Source organism: Atractosteus spatula, chromosome 4 (genome assembly GCF_055471065.1).
Source record: "Atractosteus spatula isolate fAtrSpa1 chromosome 4, fAtrSpa1.hap1, whole genome shotgun sequence".
Taxonomy (NCBI): domain Eukaryota; kingdom Metazoa; phylum Chordata; class Actinopteri; order Semionotiformes; family Lepisosteidae; genus Atractosteus; species Atractosteus spatula.
The window spans coordinates 15,223,624-15,246,701 of NC_142709.1; the positions used below are offsets into that span (position 1 = coordinate 15,223,624).

General features: G+C 38.3%; 2 protein-coding genes and 1 long non-coding RNA gene across 3 annotated transcripts in view; all 3 read right to left on the reverse strand.

The window, feature by feature from the left end:
- LOC148835902 (uncharacterized) overlaps positions 1–4,731 on the reverse strand; it is a 13,680-nt gene extending 8,949 nt beyond the window's left edge. The window contains exon 1 of the long non-coding RNA XR_016091008.1: positions 4,412–4,731. This is a non-coding gene — a long non-coding RNA (uncharacterized LOC148835902). The remainder of the gene's footprint in view (positions 1–4,411) is intronic.
- A 3,339-nt stretch (positions 4,732–8,070) lies between these two features.
- LOC148835903 (DELTA-actitoxin-Ucs1a-like) lies at positions 8,071–9,956 on the reverse strand. The gene is made up of 3 exons (XM_088914845.1): positions 9,916–9,956; positions 9,095–9,255; positions 8,071–8,513 (listed from the first exon to the last, which is right to left on the reverse strand). The coding sequence occupies exons 2-3, from the start codon at positions 9,223–9,225 to the stop codon at positions 8,099–8,101; spliced, it is 546 nt and encodes a 181-aa protein (XP_088770971.1). The 5' UTR covers positions 9,226–9,255; positions 9,916–9,956; the 3' UTR covers positions 8,071–8,098.
- A 3,216-nt stretch (positions 9,957–13,172) lies between these two features.
- LOC148835904 (chymotrypsin-like elastase family member 1) lies at positions 13,173–18,372 on the reverse strand. The gene is made up of 8 exons (XM_088912697.1): positions 18,279–18,372; positions 18,092–18,174; positions 17,534–17,634; positions 16,935–17,054; positions 16,349–16,485; positions 15,940–16,085; positions 15,480–15,629; positions 13,173–14,968 (listed from the first exon to the last, which is right to left on the reverse strand). The coding sequence occupies exons 1-8, from the start codon at positions 18,319–18,321 to the stop codon at positions 14,951–14,953; spliced, it is 798 nt and encodes a 265-aa protein (XP_088768823.1). The 5' UTR covers positions 18,322–18,372; the 3' UTR covers positions 13,173–14,950.
- Positions 18,373–23,078: the final 4,706 nt, after the last annotated feature.

The window sequence follows — 23,078 nt, forward strand, 5'->3', positions numbered from 1 at the left end:
TCTGTCCAGTATGGTAGTTAGTAATTTAAATGATCCAAGAATCTCATCCGGCTGTTTTTCCAAAGACATCAGTGTATCACCTTCAACAACATGGCAGGGTAGCTTGTTCCATAATCAAACAAGCACACTGGAAAAGGAAGTAAATATTCCCTGAGATGTGAAAAATACTGCTCATTTCTCTAAATTTAGTCTGTGTCCCTCAGGGCCCAATATTGGATGCAGTATGTCATGGCTCATCAAGAAAGAATGTAGTGGTGCAACTCCTCATCTCACCTGCAATATTTTCTCTTGTTCCTTGTTATACAAGACACACTAGAAAGGGGATAACAGTCCATCGTAAGGCACTCACAGAAAGGCACACACTCATACCAGGGCCAGCTTTCCCTGAAGCTACTAAACCTATCAGCATGTCTTTGTACTGTGGGAGGACCCCAGAGCGCCTGGAGGAAAACCATGCAAACAAGAGGAGAACATGCAAACTCCACGCAGACAGCACCCCAGGTCTGGAAATGAACCGAGGACCCCAGCACTGCAAGACAGCAATGCTGACCACTGTGCCACCACACATAATTATTTTAATTTAATCCAGGAGAATAAAGAAAATGGAGAACTATACAGAATTAACACAATAATGCCTTTACTATCCATATACTACATAGTCCCCAGTAGCAAGACTGATTTATAAAAAATCCAAGAACCACAATCTATCTTTTCTTTATCATAATGAGCTCTTGGGTCTCCTTTCTTTTCTTCCATCTTTGACTCTTCTGCACTGCCATATTCTGCAGTCCTATCATCGGCGTCATTGGTATGTAAACCTTAAGGTCATGACCAGAATAAAACTTAGAATATCTTATAATAAAGTGGCCTTGTTCACCTAGTAGTTCTTGCTCCTTGCAGGGCCCACAAACCTTCTGTCAACATGGGATGAAGGGTTTCTAACACTAAGACTTCACAATCTCAAGGTGCGTGGGATTCCTGGCTTGGTGCTCAAATACGGTCTTCAGTCAGAAAAATGGCAACAGCACAAAACTAAAAAACAGAAACAACAGAGAATGTCTCTTGTTAACTGTGTCACTCCTGCACTTACACGCCAAACCATGGTTTCCAGGATCCCCAGGCTGGAAACAACAGTTAGAACTGGTATCAGTAGGAAAATGGAAAATGTTGATTCAGCACTTTCAAGCATAACATGAAAGCAACAGACTTCCTGCCACTGAAGGGCATCCCCATGAGATGATGTTGCCACCATCATGCTTCATGATAGTGATGGCATTACATGGGTGATGAGCGGTATTCAGTTTGTGCCACACTTACTGTAGTGCTATGCATTCAGGCCAAAGAGCTCAATTATTGTTTCAGACCAGAGAATAATTTCCCACCTGGTACCAGGATCTGCCACATGCTTTCTTGCAAACTTCAGGTAAGCTATTATGTAGCCACTCTCCCCTTGAGGTGTAGTGCTGCAGACACTTTCTCTCAAGAGGTTCTCTTATCTCAGCCATGGATGTATGTATCTCAAGCATGTATGTAGTTCTGACAGGGTGTCAGGGTGCTCACTGGATTCTTGGTCAGCTTTCCGATCAAGGTCTTTATTCTCCGGTTTCTCAATTTGGGAGGATGGCCTGCTGTAGAGTCTGGGTTGTTCCATATTCTACCCAATCCCTAATAATGGATCTAATTGTGTTCCTGAGAACTTTCAACATCCTAGATATGTCTTTACACACCTCCTCAGGACTATGCTTCCTCACAATTCTACCATGCATTTTTATGGACAGCTCCTTGGTCTTCATGGTAGAGTTTCAGCTCTGACGTGCACTTTCAACTCAGGGACCTTATATAGACAGGTGTATTTCTTCTGAAATCACGTTAAGCAATTGAAATGGCCACAGGTTAACTCCATTCATTTCAGAGTGATCTCACGAGGAAATAGGGCTCAATTAGGAGAGACATAGCAAATGGAGTGAATACTTATCAGATCAAAACACATTTCAGTGTTTTCTTTTACATGCCAATGTCCACTTTGACATCTTAGAGTAATTTGTGTAGATCAGTGAAAACAAATCTTATAAATTTATATTACAGCTTGCCACATAAAACTGTGAAAACTCCAAGGGGGGTGAATACTTCCTGAAGGCACGGCCCTGTAGTTTTTAGGCTTTGGTTGCTTAAATGGTTTTTAGGGGTTTATAGTTGTGCTCCACTAGACTTAACCTGAAATAACTATTTGGAACAACCTAATTGATTCTCCTGAAAAATCCTAACCTTAACTTACAGTTACAGTCCAAAGATATTCCTCATAATTACATTTGACAGATGATTAAATTTCTGGATGTACAGTATATACTGTCACACAAGCAAGCGATTTGATCCACACTAAATCCAGTACACTGTAGAATTTTAATATAACATTGCTTGACTTAATGTTGTTTGCAGTTTTTCCCTTTTACACTTGGCTGAAAAGTTTTGTAGTGACATGAAAGTGTCTAGTGCCATAAAAAAGTACTGTACAATTACTCTGCAAGAGTACAGTGTTATTATTACTGGACTGTACTGGACATTAACAGTCCTTGTAACAGCACTGGCTGTTAGTATTTCCTCTAATCCCTCGTATCTTCAGAGTGAAGAATATCACCTTATGCCTTCAAATGGACATTTCAAAGTCCCTTAATGCAGACTTAACAAAATGTTAATTTACTGCATCAATAACATATCTCTCAATAAAGGAGTAATTGTTTATGGCAAGTGCAAGTAGAGGGTTATCTGCAAATGTGAAGGGGTAATGTGTAATTAAATGGGCTTAGTGTAATTGTGGGATTGTGGGAGGAGCAAATTTACAGGGCTCTGGAGAAGCTGTGTGGATTCCTATAGGAGTGGTGTGACATGATTATATATGAGTTGATGTTTGTTACGTAATGTTATATCTGTTTGTAAAGCATTGTCTACTTGTACTGTTAACTCTACTCTTAGGTTATGTATGGCTGTGCATAACATAACCCGTGTAACATTCTCATGCTTTTCTCATGCATACTCTCCAGTGTTACAAAAACCATTGAACGCGTCTCTTAGTTATCCATGTTAGCCTAATACAATATACTGGAAAAACTACTGTATACAAACAGGAACAGGGAAATGTTGGGAAATTACCATGTCTTGACATCAGATCTAGGGCTATGTGATGTAATATTCCTAAGGAAATATCAATTGATGTTTTTAAAGACACGCCACAACATTTTTTCTATGTAAAGCTATGCTTAAATTATAAGCGAGCTATCATTTCAAACTTCATGTGACTGACACTCTATATGTCTTTAAAACTAGGGCTTATTTTTTGTGACGTCATATGTTAAATTGTACAATGCATTCTGCAATACAGCTGTGTTGCGCTGTGTTGACTGTGGGTGCTATACCTGTGATAAAAATAGTTTACCATTAATTTTGTTACCAATAAATCGATTTTACTCCTTGCCTACACTGTAACCTTGCCAGCACCATGGACCCAAGCAGTATGAGACCTCCATATAAATAATATTAAGACATGTTAGGATTGAGAAATGTCAGGAGTTTATTTATATAATATGTAATGTCAGTTACTGTACATTATCAGCTATCTTTTCTTTTTACGGTGTTATACAGCACATACCATTTATACCTTAAATACTGTACAATCTTACAAAAGTTTTTCTAGCTTCACTTTCATAACCTTGTGCTTCACACTAAGAAAAATATAAAAATGTTCATAGGTAAAATGTTTCACAAGACTTAAACTCGATTTAAGTTTCTAAATAAAACGAAAAAGAGGAAATGTGTCACATACAGTACATGATTTCAGTATCCCTGGAAATCCGGATCCGCAAAACGTTCCAGGATAGCTAATGAAATCGGCAGGAACTTCATGCATGTTTGAACCTTTACTTATTACAATATGATTTAAAAAGAGCCAGCTGTTTGTTCATTTATATCGGTTTATCGGTTTATTTAATGTGCTCGCTAGGGATTGGAGTAATGTACTGTAAAACTTTCTTAGCCCAAGCCCGTGAATGACAGTTTAAATGTTCTTCAAATCACGACAGGGGATACAGCCCCCTTCTGGGCTTCGTGTGATTTACAAATACATCTGTATCAGGAACACGGATGACCATGGGATACTGAACTGAATACGACACCGGCGTTTGTACAGCGCAGTAGAATATAGCTATGCGGTCCCATCTCTAGAAGCCAAGTCTCCACATAAAAATAGCAGGGATCCATACAGAATCCCTTGTAAATTAAGTAGTAAAACGCGATACATAATAGAAAGTATCCTGCATTACAAGTTCTCTTACTGAGTAGCCAGCAACATATAAAGAAGGAATAGTTAGTTCAGTAGCCGAGGTCGAGTATATTTTGAACTCAGACTGTCTTAACTCACCAGTCTCTCTTTCACACGTCAAGTCTCACCCTCAGGTCCTCGGTTTCTCCTTAGATGTGAAGTGCTTCACTCTAGAAACGAGCAAAACTGTTCTCATAGCAGATCCGGGTAAAGAAAAACGCTAGGCGTAACGGAATCCAACGCAGTGCTTTTTTCACCAGATCTTTAACATTACATAGGGTCCGGGTTGTCAAATTCCCTTCACAACTAAAGTGCCTCTGCGTAGAACAGTTAAAAAATAAAAGTTTGTATATCTGGATCTAGCGCAAAGGGAAAGGCCACACATTATGCACACTCTCCCTTTTCGCCAATGGGCTCACGTCTGCTAGAAAAAAAAACGCAGTTGCGTCCGACAGACAAACAACTACTACACCACCATAGACAATTCGTGAGGCTAGACTTACTGACTAAAACTGGTCTCGGGGATCGCGCCACCAACTTGAATAAGCACACATTTGTCACAAATTGCGATACCATCACAAAAAAAAACCAAATACGTTTAAAATGAAAGAAAACGTTGTGTTTGGAAAACTGATTTTTTAAACCTTGTGTAAAGCACAGTAAATACATGCACTGTACTATACCGTATTTGATCCTTACCCTTATATAGCACTTTTCTGGAGACTCCACTCAAAGCGCTTTATAAGTAATGGTGAATCCCCTTCACCACTAATATGTACAGTAGCTCCCCCCTGGATGATGTGGCGGCCGTGAAAAGGCACCAGTACGCTCATCACACACCAGCTAATAGTGTGGAGGAAAACAGTTGTGAAGCTAATTCACAGATAGGGATTAGTACAGTAGGTTGCCATGATTGGTGATGGGCAGGAGGAAATTTGGGCTGGACTGCTATCCTTTTCAAGAAACACCCTAGAACCTTTAATGACCACAGAGAGTCAGGACCTCAGTTTTACATCTCATCCAAAGGATATCATCTTTTGTTTACAGTATAGTGTTTTCATCACTGTGTTTGGGGGTATTAGAACCCACACAGACTGCTGGCTGAACACTCCTTATTGGTCCCACTAACACCACTTCCAGCAACAACCTTAGCTTTCCCTGGAAGTCTGTCATCCAGGTACTGACCAGGCTCACACCTGCTGAGCTTCAGTGGGCTGCCAGTTGTGAGTTGCAGGATGATATATAGCTGCTAGCTCTATAGTTGTCATTTATTTTGATTAAAGCATTACAGTAGTTTTTATCATATTTCTTCACGTGGAAGTGAAAATCAAAAATGAAGTTAGCAGATCTCTGCAATGATCTTTAGAAACCCTAGCAGCTTCTACTTTTAATGACCTTGCACAAAGCCAAGACATTTATTTAAGCTCTTCTTTCCATTAGTCCTGCCTTTATTTATATGGACTTTATTCCAGAACGTCAGGAGACAGTGGCGAAACTAGGCTCATGTTTTGATATTAGCTTCAGAGGCTCTGGTCTGGGAAACTTTGGAAGCTTCTGCATGGCCTCCTTTGGCAGATGACCTGGCTCAGAGCATGATTCCCACAGTGTGGCAGCTATAGGTCAGGCTCCTTAATAAGTAGGTTTGCCAGTTCTAGGACTGCTGCCAGCTATCATTGCTGATACATAACTGTTAGGGCACTTTCTATGAGGCAATTCTTGTCCAGTAACCCACTGACCCATTGTGGTGATCATTCACTTTTTTTGCAGTCTGTCTTGAACTTGGATGAAGGATGTTTGCTCTCCACCTTAAAAATATACATAGCCGCCATTTCTGTGTGCCATGTCGCAACTGATGAGGAGTTCCTTGGGTATTTATATAATATATACTGTATAAATACTGTATACTGTATCTTCTGACCAAAGAATGAGAAGTAAGGCAATGAATATATTTAACAGTAATTAAAAATAAACAGCAGATGTTTGGAAAAATCTGATTACATGGCTGGTTATTACATGCTTTGTATTTCAGTTTTTTTATATTCAAGAACTTAACGTGAACACAAAACAACAATTTAAAGAAGAACATTCAGCATAAAATACGATACATTTTTTGCAATCCATTGAGTCTTTATAGTCTTAATAAAATTTTATTAAACACATGTAATCTGAACATTTAACACCATTTTGATTTTTTTGAGGGGGACGTCTTTAAAGTTATTAATTCAGATTTCAACTGCAAGTCGATATTCACAGTCCATCATCCTCGTTGGTCACAAAGTATGATTTCAGCTGTTATCCTCACTCTTGATCTCAATGTTTCCAATACTGAATATCATCATCTATATGGGTATATAAAGGTAAATATGTACTATTCCGAAAACAACTCGTGTACATATTCAGCACAGGATGAGGCTTATGTGAAGATTTTATTTATGGTCAGGATAGACCATAAAAAACAGAAACATATAACACTCACACAGGGTGACTGACCACTGAGACGTGCTTCAGTTCATGTTCACAAGTGTCGAAAAAGGAAGTCAAAAACACCACAGTCAGGTCTGCTACAAGGCTTTTACACGCTGAGGAAGTACAGTACTAATGATTCTGAGTATGACGTGAAGCGATTGCCTGTGTAATTGACTGCAGAGAGATGTGATTACACAGTGATAATGATTCTTAACATAGAAATATAAACTGCTGGCACAGTCTGGCCTCAATGGAAGTGCTCTAATGCTTGCTAACCGATCTCATAAGAGATGCTAAAATGTTAATGTAAGAAATAAGAATCAGTAAGCTAAAAACGCCAGTTCGTGCTGGATGTTAGAATCAGATTCAGACAGACATTAGGAAGTGCGTTCCATAGATAAGATTGCAAATGCCATTTACAGGGAGTTTATGAAGGTAATACTGTATGGCATTAGGGTGTGACATACCATGTGACATACACATGATAATAATAAACCTCTACTGTTGATAAATTACTCATTAATTACATGCAGGTAACAAACCCCTACCATAAACTGAAACATAACCCTAATCCTAGGGTTTGAAGAAGGTATCTTACTCCTTTTAAACAATGATGATGTTTTTACACGCAGGTAAGATTGCGTGGCTCTGAAAGTCCAGACTTCTACAATTAAAGTCCTGCGTTAGCCATCTCTAAGTCTCATTTAAGTTTGGGCAACCTTCTAAAATCTCCCCATGTCGGTAGTTTGAGATTAAGCATCAGATTTTTGTAATTCCACCATCGACAAGGCTAATAAATTCATGACCGTCGGTTAAAGTCTCATCTTTAATCCCCAAGATGACACACTTCTCACTCTGTCACCTAGTTTCTACCATCCTTGCGCTCGATGCTGGCCGGAATAGGCTCCGGCTCCCCCAAGACACAAGAACACGGTTATGAAATGGAAGGATGGAGATTTCCAAAATATCTGCTGTATGTATTGCAATTTATTTCCACAAGCATTGGATCAAAGACAAGTGCAGTTAGGTAAAACATACTATGAAAAGGGAAATCTAAGATTGTAAAAACATTGCATTACTACTAAGGTAACTCATTTTGCACAACTAACGTATTTAGCAAAATATATTAGCAAAATATTTTGACAACTAGAAGTCTTTCATGCATAAAAACCAGCACAGTACATTAATGATAATGCAGAAAAAGTAAGAAATCATGTGCATTTAATGCATTGATTTTTAAACTGCCAAAATTAAATCTATAAGCAATTTGACATATGCAGTCTATCAGCTGTGTAATGGGGAAACTTGTTACTGATTAGCTCATGTTTCATGCACCTCTATTTTCAGGATGGCGCTGCCTTTATTTGACATAGTTCCTTTGACTTCAATCTGCGACTCCCCATGTTTTAACATGTTCCCCCCTGCCGCCTTGCCTCTGGTGAAGCTCTTGGCTTCTTTATAATACATGAGATCATAGAGATCATGATCACAGGCCTGATCTTTAGGAAAAATCCCCAGAGCAAACCAGTTTTCATAAAGGTTGTAGTCAAAGGGCACTGAAAACATAATGGCCAGACGGTGCAAGACTTGGGAGCCGGAGGTGATATCATACATCAGAACTCCAACACATCCGGTGGCTGTGCCCACTTGCTTCGAGAAGGAGCAGATGGCTTTCTGATCATTTTTGACTGTAGGGTGAGGAGGGTCACAGACATCTCCACTGAATGAGTAGGTCCTGATACAAAGTAAAAGATCAAGGTCACTGTTTGCAGACGACTGTATGTTTTGTACCGCATAAATTGCATGCTCTTACATTTTTTCTGATTCAGCAGATGTCCATAGTGAGCTTACAGATAAGGCCATTCGGCAGTGTGAAGATAGAACATTAACAAAATACTGTTTATTTTGCTGTTCTTTTTAATGTACTGCATTTCATCTTTGCTTTGAGGGCAACTGGGGCCAAGGTTTGAGTATAAGGCTCATACAAACAGGGCCTGAGACTTTAAATAAGAAGAGCTTCTGACCTCACTGACTCTTCCCAATAGAGGGGTAGATTTAGTGGCTATTTCCCTAATGACTAATAAGAATTATGCAACTGAATTTCGTCTAGTATGGCGAACTGTGAGTCTATAAGGAATTTCTATCTCACATTAAGAAACACGGCTTGTCTCATACATTTAAAACAAAAACATGACATTACATTCGAAAGTTGCACTGTGATTTACAAGATGTCATTACTTAGTTTTATTTTTGACTCTTCAAAATTGTATTTTATGTTCTTTAGCAAAACTTACTATTTCACCTCTGATAACTTACCTTGGGTTTGTTAGATGATATTTTTCCATGTGGTTACAAATTTCAATAGCTGCATTTCGGTCACTGTTTAGGGCTCTAGAAAGTTCTTCAATCTGGCTGATCCCATCTATCACTGATAATAATTTGGACATGTTCAGTGTGTTGCCAAATTCAGCTGGATCCTGGCAATGAAAGCAGAACAATTATTACAAGTTTTCCTATCAGTCTCACACTGCCTCTGCGTGCTGTAAGTCATTTTATTTATATTTCTCAGTCACATGTTGAAGAGGGGTAACTACAGCATTCCCCTAACGTAACTAAAAACCTGAACAAAGATTCCAGTACAAGAACTTTATTGCACAGTGGATGGGACACCAGAGGGACACACTCATAAACATACAGGCATGGCAGGAATTTTAAGATGCTACAGTACTTCACGTAGTCAGCATGTCACTGGATTAGACTGTGGTATAGTACCTAGAGAAAACCCATGCAAACATACTGTACATGAGCAAAACACAATCCTGGAGCTGTGAAGTGAGAGTGCTGGCCACTATGTCAGTGCTGCTACCTCTTCTTCATTGACTGATGCACTTTTTCAAGGTGATTTACATTCAAGACAAGTAATGACATTTAAACTCTAACATTACTGTTGTTTTGAAATAAGTAGAACAAATTTAAAAAATCATACTTTACTGGAGATTATTAAAAATATTAGATTGTTGATTCTTCTTTTTAACAACAATGCGAAAACATAAGAGGAATGTCAAAATTTAGAAAATAAATTAATAGCTTATGAATACATGGAATACACAGAAAAAAACTGTGAAAAATGCCCCAACCTGTTAACTGTTGCAGAGTTCTCTTGCTTCAGTCGCTCTTCTGAGTACAAATGACCCAGGCTCTTTGCCTCTGCATTTTATAAAGTTTGTATCATCCAATCCCACAGCAGAACACATACCTCTATACTTTTGTCCAAGTGATGCTTTCTATATGAAAATGAGGGTCTCAATTGCTCTGAGTCACTTTCATTTTCACATCCCCATGCATTGCTCTTGTCAGACTGCATTCGATCTTTTCTTGCTTGCACTGCTGATGAACCCCGATGCTTGCCTTTATCATGTCTCGACGAGATTACTGTAATAGCCTTTAACAAACTTCAAATGGTCCGAAGATCTGCTGCTCAACTTCTAAAGGGTTCAAGGCTCCTTGACAACATCACCCCAATTCTGACAACGTCTTCACTGGCTCCCCCGTGACCTAGAGAACTCTTTTTTAACTTTTAAAGTCCTGCATGCCAAAACCCCACAATATGTAGCATCCTTCATTACACCCTATATTACAGTATGTACCAAACAGGGCTGTACACTCCGCAGAGGCACATTTTGAGTCGTACCTCCTTATAGGTACAAGTGCGTTAGGGCGCGTACTTTCTCCTGCCTTGCTCCACAACTTTGGAACTCTTCTACTGCCCATCTTGGAATCTCTTTCACAGTTTTCAAATCGATGCAGGGCTTATCAGTTTAGTCTAGCTTTCAATTAATGTATGCCTTTTCTCCTTTTTCCACATTTTTTCTTTTTATCTCTGTCTCTATTTCTTCATTTCTGTTTAATGTTACTGTTATTTTGACTTGATTTTTCAATGTACAGTGCCCCGTTTGTGCCTTAAGGCTGTTTCCCCACATTAGTACATAACAACAGTGCCCCGAACACTGTACTGTATGTGTACATGGGCACTGAAATAAATCCTTGCTGTAATAGAGGAACATTAAGATTACTGCCAAAGAAATTCCTTATGGCACATGAATTTAAAATGCATATACAGTACATATTGAAACAGTGTTTTAATATGGTGTTACAAATGGGGAGTTACAAAAATGATGAATTTCAGGAATTGACCGAGCGGTTTCGTCAATAAGTAAAATAATTATTCATTACCCACACTTTGTAAGTGATTTCTCTAGAATATACTGTACCTGATTGGTTGGTATAATTAAGAGGCACATGAATTCTTTATTCTCTGGCACAGCATTGGTGATAAGAGTCATACTCCAGGCACACTTGGTTAAACAAATGTTTATTAACGATGACAATACAAACACTACACTACATACAACACAACATACAACACGCAATTCTCTTCTGTTGTCTAAATGTGATTTCAGGTGGTGTGTTTCTGGACGGCTCATCATCAGTCATTTACCCACAACTTAATGAACTTCAAAGAAACTTTTAAAAAAACCAAGGGAAACTTTACAGCTGTTTTTGATCTGGGCACCTCCCTCATCTCGGCAAATATCCCCTCTGCTTTGAAGCTGGAAGTGTCAGGTGTCACACACTTTATCTGAACTTGAAGAGACACTTCCTAGTCATCTATAGCTGTAACCATACAGATTGCCCGTGTCCTCTGAAACTTCTGAGAATTTTGTCCACCTAAATAAAAATTGTTCTCTTCCACAAATGATATGAGGAACTCTCAGAAGTATGAGCCACACTGTGTGACAGTGTGCAATTTGTGGCAAAAAATACAATTAGATGACAAGTCCACAGACAAACTCTGTATAGAATTCATTGACTTACAAAGAGGTAGTTTCGGATTCTGTGTGGTAAGAAGTGGAAATGAAGCTGGAAACACAAAATGGTACACCACTGACTTGATGAATACGGGCTTTCGTATCAACTTTAAATATTGCAGAATATGGGATACAGAAATTCTTTCTCAAGCACACTTTCGTGCTAATGATTTCTCATAGCAAGTGAAGAGGGGCTTTTCAGTCATGGTTAGTCCTTTTAATTCCTTCTATGTTTTGGACAATTAAAACTGGTAAAACTGAATTAGCAAAAAATCTGTTTTGTGGATTCCTGCAGTAGTTTGTGTATGCGTTCTTTGTTGCCTCAGTGTGAAATGAAAGTAAAATAATTTGTTTTCAACGCCTACACATACACAGTTGCTAGCTGAGTTCTCTCTTCACAAAACGACCCAATTACCAAACCACAAAGAATGTTTTTCTAGTCAGATTTTTGTATTCATATTTTTCAGAAGTGGACGTGCTTAGTAGCATCTTCACTAGAGAAACAGGCCACAAAACATCTGACTTTTTGTGGGCAACACATGGTCTAAGCATGAGTGTTTCCTTACAATCACCCTGCTGTGTCCGCTTTGTAGGACCGCCAATTTATGGTGATACAATAATTATTTTGCTGCAGAGTTTCGATAAGCTGTGCAACAGCTGGCAGTGTGAACATTTCCTGCTTCAAAGCAGAGGGGATGTTTGCTGAGATATGAAAACAGTTGTAAAATTTACCTTGGTTTACCTAGTTAATTAAGTTGTGGGTCAGTGATTGTCAATGAAAAATCCAGAAACACACCCATACAAAATCACATTTAGACAACAGAAGAGGGAGAGGAAGAGAGCAGACATGCAAATATAGGGGGATACGCAAAGTGCACACAGAGGGCACCCCAGGTCAAGAATCGAACCCAAGGCCCCACTAGTGAGGCCACACCTTTAACAACTGCGCCGCCCAATACAGAACCAAAAAAACTACATTAGAGAACACTTCCTTGTATTTAGCATTCCAGAGCCACTTTATCTGCTTAGTACAGCTATTATTATGAAAATTATCGTGAACATTTAAAAAAATATTTTGCATTGCAGGTGCCCTGAGATTTTAATGAACAGGCAAGACAGGTGGATTCATTATGTTGATTAACATTTATCATCAACAGGGCATCTACTGTAATTGTCACAGGCTTGTGGCCTTGTGAATGCTGCAAACACAACAAGCTCCACATCTGCAATACCTGCTTTGCACCAGATTGCAGATACTGTCTTGTGGGATTTTCCTCTTGCAGAGCCTGGTTCACTGGTCTCCGAGTTCTGGAGGACACATCCAAGCTCGTTCTACACATGTTCAATAGCTGAACCCAGCAGTGCACCAGTTCTTAAGATGTTTATTGATGTTCCGATAATTCACAGATTTGTAAATAATTTGTAAATAAAGCAAAACCTCTGTATTTACGAGGGTTAGGTACCTTAAAAAAGTATGCAAGTTATTGTATGTGTGAACAAATAAATTACTGGTACACTATTAGCAGTTTTGGTTTTCTTAGCAGAGTGCATTTTCAATTTTTTTATTACTATTATAAATGCAGTACTGCTGTACTGTAATAAAGTTTGTTATAGCACAGTGGTAACAGACAAAAGTAAATCAAGTGTACAGCATTGCACATATCATAAAAGTGGATATGTCTTTTGTTATCCTTTTCATTTTTTGTTATTCTTTTCATTGAGAATGGAGGCTATGATAACTTAAGGCACCACTGAAATTTTTTATGTCACATTTTTTCTTTCACTGCATGACACTTACATACAGGCATTGTTCTCCTAACAAGTCTACACATAATGTACATCGAAGGAAATTCCTGATAGAAACTGAACAAAGCATAACCCAGGATGCGCTGCTACATAAACGTGTTCTCTCTTTGTTAAACGAGTTATTGTTTTACTACAGAGGCTGATGCAGGCTGGGTGAAGTAGACCTGAGAAATGAAGATGTGCAGGTGGATGCCACCATGTACATTTTGGTCTGCAAATGTGGCTAAAGTGGTCAGAAACAATTTTGCACAAATAGGCGAAATTGTCGATGTAGAACTTTCGAACATTGGGGTTTCAATGTATATTTGTGTAGATGTAATCATAGTGTATTTTGTTGTTTTGTAGTAAATATTTGGTTGTCCTGTCTTATCAAGTTTTCCACATGGTTATCAAGCTGTGTAGGAGAATAAAGAAATCACACCCCATGTAAGACTTGATCTTCCCTGACTCAAGTGAAATTATCATTAATCTCTATACTAAATGTCCCTTCCCCAGGTCAGATATTGTCAGATTCGATCTATGTAAATTTGATTTTATGTACATACCTTCTATGGATCCTATGGGTTTTGTGGACAAATAGTGTAAAGTAAAGTGGTTACCACCAGCTCCCACTAAGGCTACATTTAATGCTTCAGTCTCGCTTTGTTTTCAAGCACATACAGTATGCCTCTGCATATCATCTTGCATTTTTTTTGTTAAAAACTGTGAGGAGATGGTTTTGAATCATGTCAGGGAAGCACGTTCGTGATTTTATTGTTCTTATTACATATTGTCTATTTTATGTTTAAATAGTGAACAGTACAGTGGAATCTACAGTACTGTATTTATAAATGTTTTGAAGAGTAATTATCTCAAATTTGTAATTTATTGTACTTCTTATTTTTAAGTATACACAGTATTTGGTGTTTACTTATTCTTGGATTACAAAATGTTTTTTATGGATGTTTGTCGTCATTTCTCTTTGGTCTGAATATATTTTTGTATTACTTTGTAAAGTAGGTAACTTTTCTTCTTACAAAAGACAGCATCTCACAAACTGAAACGTTTAAATACATGTCCCGCAGAAAGCTCCTCTCCAAGAGAAAATATTGGAGATTACAAGGTCAAAGTGGAGTGATCCAATCAATGGAGCAAAAGATGGCCACATCCAAGGCAACAGTGACAGAGAATGTGAAAGTAAGATAGGGATTATTCTTATTGACATATACTGTACTTCTGTAATTATTAGTCTTCTCATCATTATGTTGCTTTAATCTATCAATCCTGATGTGATTATTTCTGCATTTATCTTCTTTATCATTTACAGTGTATTGAAACAGAATGGCTAAGATGCAGTGAGGTGAAATGAAGATAATAAAAACGGGTTGAGTTTGCCAATGAAGCTTGTGTCTTGTATACTACAGTATATATACTGTCGAGATTTTTTTTTATCAGATTAGCAGTGTTCATCGTCTTCCACAGTTAGAAACGTAGTCCACAGACAGCACCCCAGTGTCATTTAATTATAGGCGATGGTCTAGAAAAAGAGAAATATACTGTATTAACAACTTGTCTTAACAGTAATGCAAGTTCACTAAGTGTCAGTGCTGAAAAAAAATCTAAAGAATGACACTTTATACATCTGAAGCATAATTATAGTAAAAGGTGTCTACTTTTTAAACTGAAAGAATTATGATTCCAGTCCCGGAGGTCTATTCCAGCTTGTTAAGCTCTCGTATTTAAACTGTGGAAGTAACTGTATCAGAGACAAGAATCTATTGAATTACTTAAAATTATGATTGAATTATATAAATGTTTACAGTAAGATTACTGTCACTTTGCATATTACAGAATACAATTACAAATAGATGCGTAAATGTTGCTTCAAAAAGTTTGAAATATTTGATCTACTTTGATCCCATTTACCGTATTTGAACCTTTAAATTCACAGATATTTCAATATGGTTAAATCACACTTTATAGTCAAAAAGATGGAAGAAAAAAGAACACATTGTCCTGAAAAAAGAACATTCTTTTTAGTTACTCACATTGCTGATCCAGCTAGTGTAAGCTGAGATGCGGGTGAAGACACTGGGCTTCTGGTAAACATTGCAGCCCAGTGAAGACATGAAGGTCGAAATTCCATGAACCTCATATCTTCCATTTGTGTAGCAGTTCAGGGCTCCACCACCATCACCCTTCAGGAGACAGAGCACAGTGTGATTGTAAGATTAACACTGATGTGCCCAACCATCAAGGATGGGGCATTACAAATTATATACAAACACTGCACCGATGTTATCACAAGACAGTCATATGAAGAAATGAATTGAGATTTTTTTTGCCTTCCTGAGCAAAGTAATTGTTTTCCAAATGCAGTAGTGAAGACATTTTCCTAAATATCTGCAATCTTGATGGCCGCAAGAGGGTTTTAGTACTCAAGAAAGCTGAGTGGCTACATGAAAAGACAGATGATGAAAGTGACAGATCTGTAGAGAGAATACGTACATAACAGGCTGCTCTGTACCCATCTCCACCAGCGCAGACCATGGTGGTCTTAACAGTGGATCCCCACCAGGCGCTTCTGGAGCAGGTGGCGTAGTCCACAATGGGCAGGTAGCCCTGCTGGAGGGTGGCTGACAGCTGGCCGTAGGCTGTAAACAACATCCAGAACGTCACCAACCGAGAACTCATAATCTCGAAATTCAATAAGGTACAGTATGATGATGATACTCTAAAACATATCAAGATATTTTATTTTCCAAAAATGATGATAAAAGCAGTAGCGAAATGAAATATTTTATACAATCGATTTTCCAGTTCAAGAACATTGTTGCATCAATATATTTTATTTTACCCACTTTCCCCTTAATTTAAACCAGAATTTATATTGGAAGATTTCTTGTTACAAACTTACTGCTGGTGCTTCCCCAGCCAGTGACGTAGCAGAAGTTGTTGTTGGGAAGGATGGCGCCACTGCTGGGCAGTGATGCCACAGCGACGTAGGAGTTCAGGACGGCATTCTGAGTCAGTTTGAGCAAAGCAATGTCATATCTGCACACAGCACAGGGAACACAGGAGGAGACCAGTTCAGTTCAGGAAAACTGTACAGATACAGTAGGTTATCATATATACATGTACAGATCTTTCATTCAAATTGTCAAGTAGAGGGTAATAGCAGGTTTTATTTGTGTTTCCATTTGTTACTTGCTTTCAATTATTATTAATCAGCAGCACACTCTTTGAAGAGATTGAAACAGGTGGGACCAGCTGCAGCAGTCAGTGACACAGAGGGACCGACGCAGCAGACAGTCGTGCTATCTTGTGCAGAATCCCCCATCCCCTGTCTGAATCCTGTTACCAATTACACTTAAACTAAGCATCATATGCATCTGCTCTTTATTATTCTGTACAACAGAATTGTTTTACTACAATTGCTAAACCATCTTCACTCATCCACAAGCTACAGTATTCATCATAAAGGGCCACAGTGTGAGACGTACCCAGCAGCAAGGTTGTTAGTCCAGCTTGGGTGAATGATGGTCCTTTCCACAGGAATGATTTGCTCACGTCCCTCAATCCCGTAAATATTGTGATCGCCCAGGAAAGCAACCAGAGTGCCACTGTAGAAAGAAAAGGTACAGATATATTCATTTCAACAATGTGTCTTTAGCAAGAACATTAATTACTCCAATTAATCTTCAATCTGACTCCATCGGCTCCATCAATCTACAGAGCCTTTAAATACCATGAACAGACCAGGATCTTAACAGATTTCACAGGAAAGGTGTTTTCAACAACGTTGTCCACTTCCTTAACACCTGTGTGTCAAACCAAGCCAAGGTCCCAGAGTCGTGTACCTGGAACATGGCTCTAGGTATTGAAGACTTTCAGTCTCTGTATGACACTCTGAAGAGTTGTACAAATGGACTGAAGCAAGATCATTTTCAATAAACCCTTCCCTCTCCTCTTACAACTTTGTTACAGGGAGATCATTTGTCAGAGTAAAGAAAGTCTCTGGTTTGTAGTTTGTAGAATCTGATTTGAAATTTCATCTTTGATCCTTTCTACTTAATTAATGCTCCACTTAGTGTTTCTCTACCTTGAAGCACAAGAGGCTGTTGTCAGAACCCAGCGGCTGTGAACCAGGACACCTCCACAGTTGTGGGGATAGCAGTTGCTGGAGCTAATACGGATCGACACCTGAGGAAGAGAAACACACTGGATCAGGACTGGATTTCTCACAGCTCTCGTTCAGGGAGTGGAACTGAAATTGCACAGGAGGCATCTAGGAGACGTCACTGTGTGAGCCTTTAACCCAAATTGAATTGCTTTTTTATGACATTTTGGCAAATTGTTTAATTGTTAATCATGAGATTTCAATGAAGAAATATATACTGTATATACACACTATTTTTATAAATATAAATACCTAGTGGCTAACAAAAGAATATAAAGCTGATAACATTTTGATTTTAATTGCTAAAAACATTCACTGGTCTACTGGGCCAGTAGTATTGCATGCTGAAGGATGGAGAGTGCCTTTAGCGTCTCCTGAGCAGAGCCACACGCTACTGGGAGACAATGATTTAAACGTGTCTTACTGCATGTAAGCCCTCCTGCTCTGCTGTGTATTTCGAAATGAAATCTGCTCTCTTACCTGCCAAGGCCAGGAGTTGGGTGTGGCCGTCACCCCTCCCACCACCCGCTGCGCAGTGTTATTCTGAGCATCAACAGCCTGTCCTGCAAATGAACAGAACAGAAATGATTTTTTTATCATCTTGCCATCTTGAAATACAATACTAGGTATATACACTACTGTCATACCTGTATAAAAGACAACTCACCAGACAGGACCAGGAAAGCAATTAATGCAATGTAGGGAAGCATCTTGCCTGTTGTCCTTCTCCTCTTGGGTAGTTTGCAGGGAGTTTCTAACTGATATTTATACCTGAAAACCTTGCAAAACACACCCCTCTCCTCACATCCCTTTTCTGTAAATGAGGAGATCTTCCTTTAAAGATATTCCGGACAGGTGACTTCAAACCTGCCCCACCACATGTTTTATTGTGGCTTTTTTACTTTCCAAGGTCAATTCATATGAGTTGAACTACTATGTTCATAATGAGTCAATCAATCGTACTTCAGCAGCCATGTATATCATATATTCTTATATGTGTAATTTTTCAGAAGGAATAAAACTGTGCATGTACTGTATACAGTACTGTAGGTTAAGAACAAAATAAAGAAGTTTCTGTAGTTTTGGTGGTGTCAACACAGCAGATTAAGAGGAAACATTTTAAAAAAAGAAAGCAACTACAAAGAATCCAACTCCCAGAACTTAATAAACACACGCACAGATGCAGAAAACCTAAATTAAAGTCTTTAAAAGCACTTTTTCAACTTTCAAGAATTCTGAAGCTTCTGCAGCTTAGGAATTCAACTCTGGACTGAATGTGAAACATAATGAGGAAGTAAGTGTAGAACAAGTGAAGTACATTCCCAGCACTGCATTAGAATCTTTACCATTTGTCTTTACAGATAAGATTTAAAAAATACAGTAAATATATGCAGCCTTAAGTTAACAAGCAAGTATTTCCAGCATACATTGTGATACTGGTACATCAGGGAGTTATCTAAAAACAACAGATCTCTCAATAGATCTCTCCACCTGTGTCTCAGTCTGTTCAGTTCTGTATTTCTTTAGTTCTAAGTTTGCTTTAGATCTCTGTTTCTGTATATTGCACATATTTGTTGGCTTCTATGTATTAAAACATTCCAGAAACTAGCAACTGTATTACTAGATTCCTAATAAGATAAATTAAAAAATATTTTTTGGGGGATTCTTCTTAAAATGTTTGTGAACTTTAAAAGTGTCCTGTTAAAGTATCATGTCGCTTTTTCAACAACAGATTTGTAAGATTTTTTGTTGGGAAGGTGAAAATGGTCCAATGGTGGTCTCATATTACAGTAATGGCCAGAGGATTCGCGCACAATGAAGCACATGCTTTTTATTGGGCAGACAATACGTTCATTAACCTATTAACGTAACAGACAAAGAATAAGAACTTAGACACAATGGTGTTTTCACACAGGGTAACAATTAGGAGGGATACGACAGCCTACGAGGGAAAAACAGAGACATAGGGAGAAAACGATGAACACCAGCAACTATTTACAATGGTTACTCAGTAACGTGCTTCAACTGACCACAGGTCCAGTCCCTCTGCAGCTGTTCCCAGACTGCCTTGTGGGCGCATAGCTAATACGAAGGCGCTACATTACATTCTAATGGAAACATACACTTCTAGCTTCGTATGGAAGTTTTTAAGAATCGTTGCTATTGTTCAACAACCCACAATTACACCAAAGTCCCCGAGAAAGTGAAGATAAAAACTATTACCACTCAACAGCAGTCAGGCTAATAGGAAGAGAAGCAGAATCGTTCCTTAGAAAAGAAGGGGAAAGGGGTTTCCACTGGGAAAAACAGGGATTGGAGCGATATTGCCTGAGACTGGCTTAGTAAGCCGCAGCTCCCAGCCGAACAATACTGTACGAAGGCGAGCTGAAGCGTGGAGAAAAAAAATGAGAAAACAACGAGTGGGAAAAATGGCGTGTCGTTGTTTATTATTAGGAAAAAGGAAAAGGGCTTAAGATTTCTAGCGAGCGGTGAAGCGATCGGAGCAACGACATTGCAGGTTGAATTGCATTAAACGGGGACCTCGATTAGCCCGATTGAGAAATTATCGGTCTGATCGAGAGGCGGAATGCGGGTGTTGGCCCTGGCAACCGCAGGACTCGAATCGGTTGAGGCCTCGGCACGACAGATACAGAGTATGACAGATGTAACACAATTTGCACTATGGTACAGTATATTACAAATATACCAGTAACTGACGAAAAAAAACATCTCCAGACAAGACCATGATATGAAAAACACATTTACCCACATTTTGGTGCTTTCATATATTTAAAAACCATTAAAATGTATTAACATGACACTGTGATTAACTGGATGAAGTTAGTGTAGATGTTTAATTTTTTCACTTTCAGCTAACATAATATTTAACATTGTTTTCTCCAGGGCATAGGCATACCTTAGTTATGAAAACACAGCCCTCTGGTCATACCTGTTTTTCAAGTCATTTTGTCTTCAATTTCATTTTTAACTTTCTTTCCTTGTATCACTGAATTTCTTTCACACATTGTCTTCAAGGCCAAGGCTTTTGTTTGATGTGATGCTGGTGTGGCAAATTCTTCTTATTGTCATGTTCTTTCCTCCTAGTGATGGTACAGTAAGTCACCTGACTTGGCTTTTGCTGATGCATTGTTCCCTGTTAGCAGGTCATATAATAATTATTTGAATAATAATAATAATATTAAACCTTTTCTGATTATGTTGGTCACATAAATCACAACTAAATGATAAAGTCATATTTTGACTTTATAAAGGCAAACTGTGACATTGTGGAAGGCTTTTCAGACAACCACATGATCTGCGCAGGTGGTGATGGGTACAGAGCAGCCTGTTATGAAAATATTCCCTCTACAGAAGTGACATTGGTTATTAGTCTTTTCTCTCGCAACTCGGCCTTATTTGCACAGCCAAGGCAGTGTTGATGCCAACGTGACATTTTGATGTTAACTGCCAGGTTCTAGGGGAGAAGATCGGGGCTCTTGCTCTATTCAGTTGTCAACTTTCTATATAATCTCATTATAACCCAGAAGCGACATGGATGAAGGATAGTGTCATATTCCTCCCATGCTTGATACATAATAGAAAACAGCTCTGTCAAGACCTCTAGATTTTCACAAATTCATCACAATAACTTCTGACTTACATGGAGCACCAGCAATGTTTCTGAGACTCAAACAAACTGCTAAGACATATTTTTTTAGCTGATACCCTGTCTTCTTATGAGCAACAGCTGAATAATTTGCTTCGATTAATCAGCCCCAATCTACAAAACAAGCTAGACGGGCTGAATGACTTTCTATCATTAATATCCTCTTATGTTCATTAACTTAGAACACCAGCCTGCTTTTCTTAGAGATAATGTACTGAATATATAAGCAATACATGTTAGATAGAAATACAAACACACTGTATACTGTACATGCACTTGGCTTTCAATTTGCATCTTCAGTACAAGCATTATCAGACTCATTAAATAGTGTTAGAAATAATTTAATTGTGTGGCAGTTTTACTGTATCGATTGTACACTGGCTGTTTATTTCCAAGACTTAAAAAAATGATAGTTTAATATTTGCTGTCATAAGATTGGTTAAAATAGGAGAACAATTAGGTTGCAAATTAAAGTGCTAAACTTAAATGAAAGGTTGTGGGATCAAATACTGGAAAGGATTTCTAACCACACAAGATCAAGTACAAGCTGTGTGGAATTAACCTTTTCCCTAAAGTTCAAATTGATTCAAACTGGCTTCTTTCCGCTCTGGCATAAACAGTATTACACAATGTAACAGTAGGAAGAATTTGAAACAACAGGTTTACATCAAACAAAAACCTTGGCACTGAAGACATTGTGTCAAAGGTTTTCAATGATGAAAGGGAAAAAAAAGTTAAAAATGAAATTGAAGACAAAACAATTGCACTACGCTGCAATTATTAAAAAACCTCACTTATCACAAATGGCTCGACAGACAGATATGGTCAGGTTGCTGTTTTCATTACTAAGCTGTGCTTATGCCCTGGAGAAAAAAATGTTAAATACTATGTTAGCTGAAAGATGAAAAAAATAAATATCTAGCTTCATACAATTAATCACGGTGTGATTTTATAGTTTCATGTTACTGCATTCAATACTTTTTAAACATGTTAAAATATACGTAAGCAGAAAAATTAATGTGTGTCTTTCATACAGTATATTGGTCCTGTACAAAGATGTTGTTTTTGGTTAATTTCTATTACAGTAAATCTGTAATGTACAAGAGCTGACTGCAGAGAAGCAGTTTAAGGTTGCATTGATAAAATACTGAGAGGTCAAGAGACTCCATTTATGTCCTATGTGTTCTGAGACCTCGGTCTGATATTGAATACTGTATTAAAAACCTCCAGAACAGTGACATACAGGATTAAACCTGTGTTTTAAAAGATATACAGTGTATTAGACTAAATTTGGAAATCCATAGATAAACCCAAGGAAAGATGAGATGTTTTGATATGACTGTTGAATATAAATTAAGTAAGAAGAGTTAAAAATGTACAACACATTAGTTTGTTTTAAAAAATAATTAAATATTAAAATAATAAAGTAACTAAACTGCAATGGATAATGTATTGCTTTAGAAGCATTACAAAAGGACTATCAGACCAATTCATTTCTTAAGGAAATGTCATGTTCAGGTGGGTTATACTGGACATAATAGTGTTTAATCTACGTAACAAAGTTTAAAATATTAACACTAATTTCTTGCTCTCGCCTTTCCCTGTCTGACAGCGGTGAAAAATCCACTTTTGTTATCGCGATACCCGCTGGTCATGACTAGATGGCCCAGAATACCAGCAATTACAGCCCTTGAGTTTTTCTTCCCTGACGGCCTCCTGAGAACGCATTTTCGCGTCAGAGCCACCGGTGTCTCTAATTGAGAGCCCTGTATCAAATGTTTACCCGGGGGGTTTGGTTCT

What these genes read in the sequence shown, in the direction of transcription:
- LOC148835903 (XM_088914845.1), bottom strand. Translation starts at nt 9,225, where the DNA reads ATGTCCAAATTATTATCAGTGATAGATGGGATCAGCCAGATTGAAGAA. An exon ending in TATCATCTAACAAACCCAAG is followed by an intron (nt 8,514 to 9,094) that starts GTAAGTTATCAG and finishes ACTTTGTATCAG; the next exon opens with GACCTACTCATTCAGTGGAG.
- LOC148835904 (XM_088912697.1), bottom strand. Translation starts at nt 18,321, where the DNA reads ATGCTTCCCTACATTGCATTAATTGCTTTCCTGGTCCTGTCTG. An exon ending in ACAGCCTCTTGTGCTTCAAG is followed by an intron (nt 17,055 to 17,533) that starts GTAGAGAAACAC and finishes TTCTTTCTACAG; the next exon opens with TGGCACTCTGGTTGCTTTCC. An exon ending in TGGCTGGGGAAGCACCAGCA is followed by an intron (nt 16,086 to 16,348) that starts GTAAGTTTGTAA and finishes TGTTGTTTACAG; the next exon opens with CCTACGGCCAGCTGTCAGCC.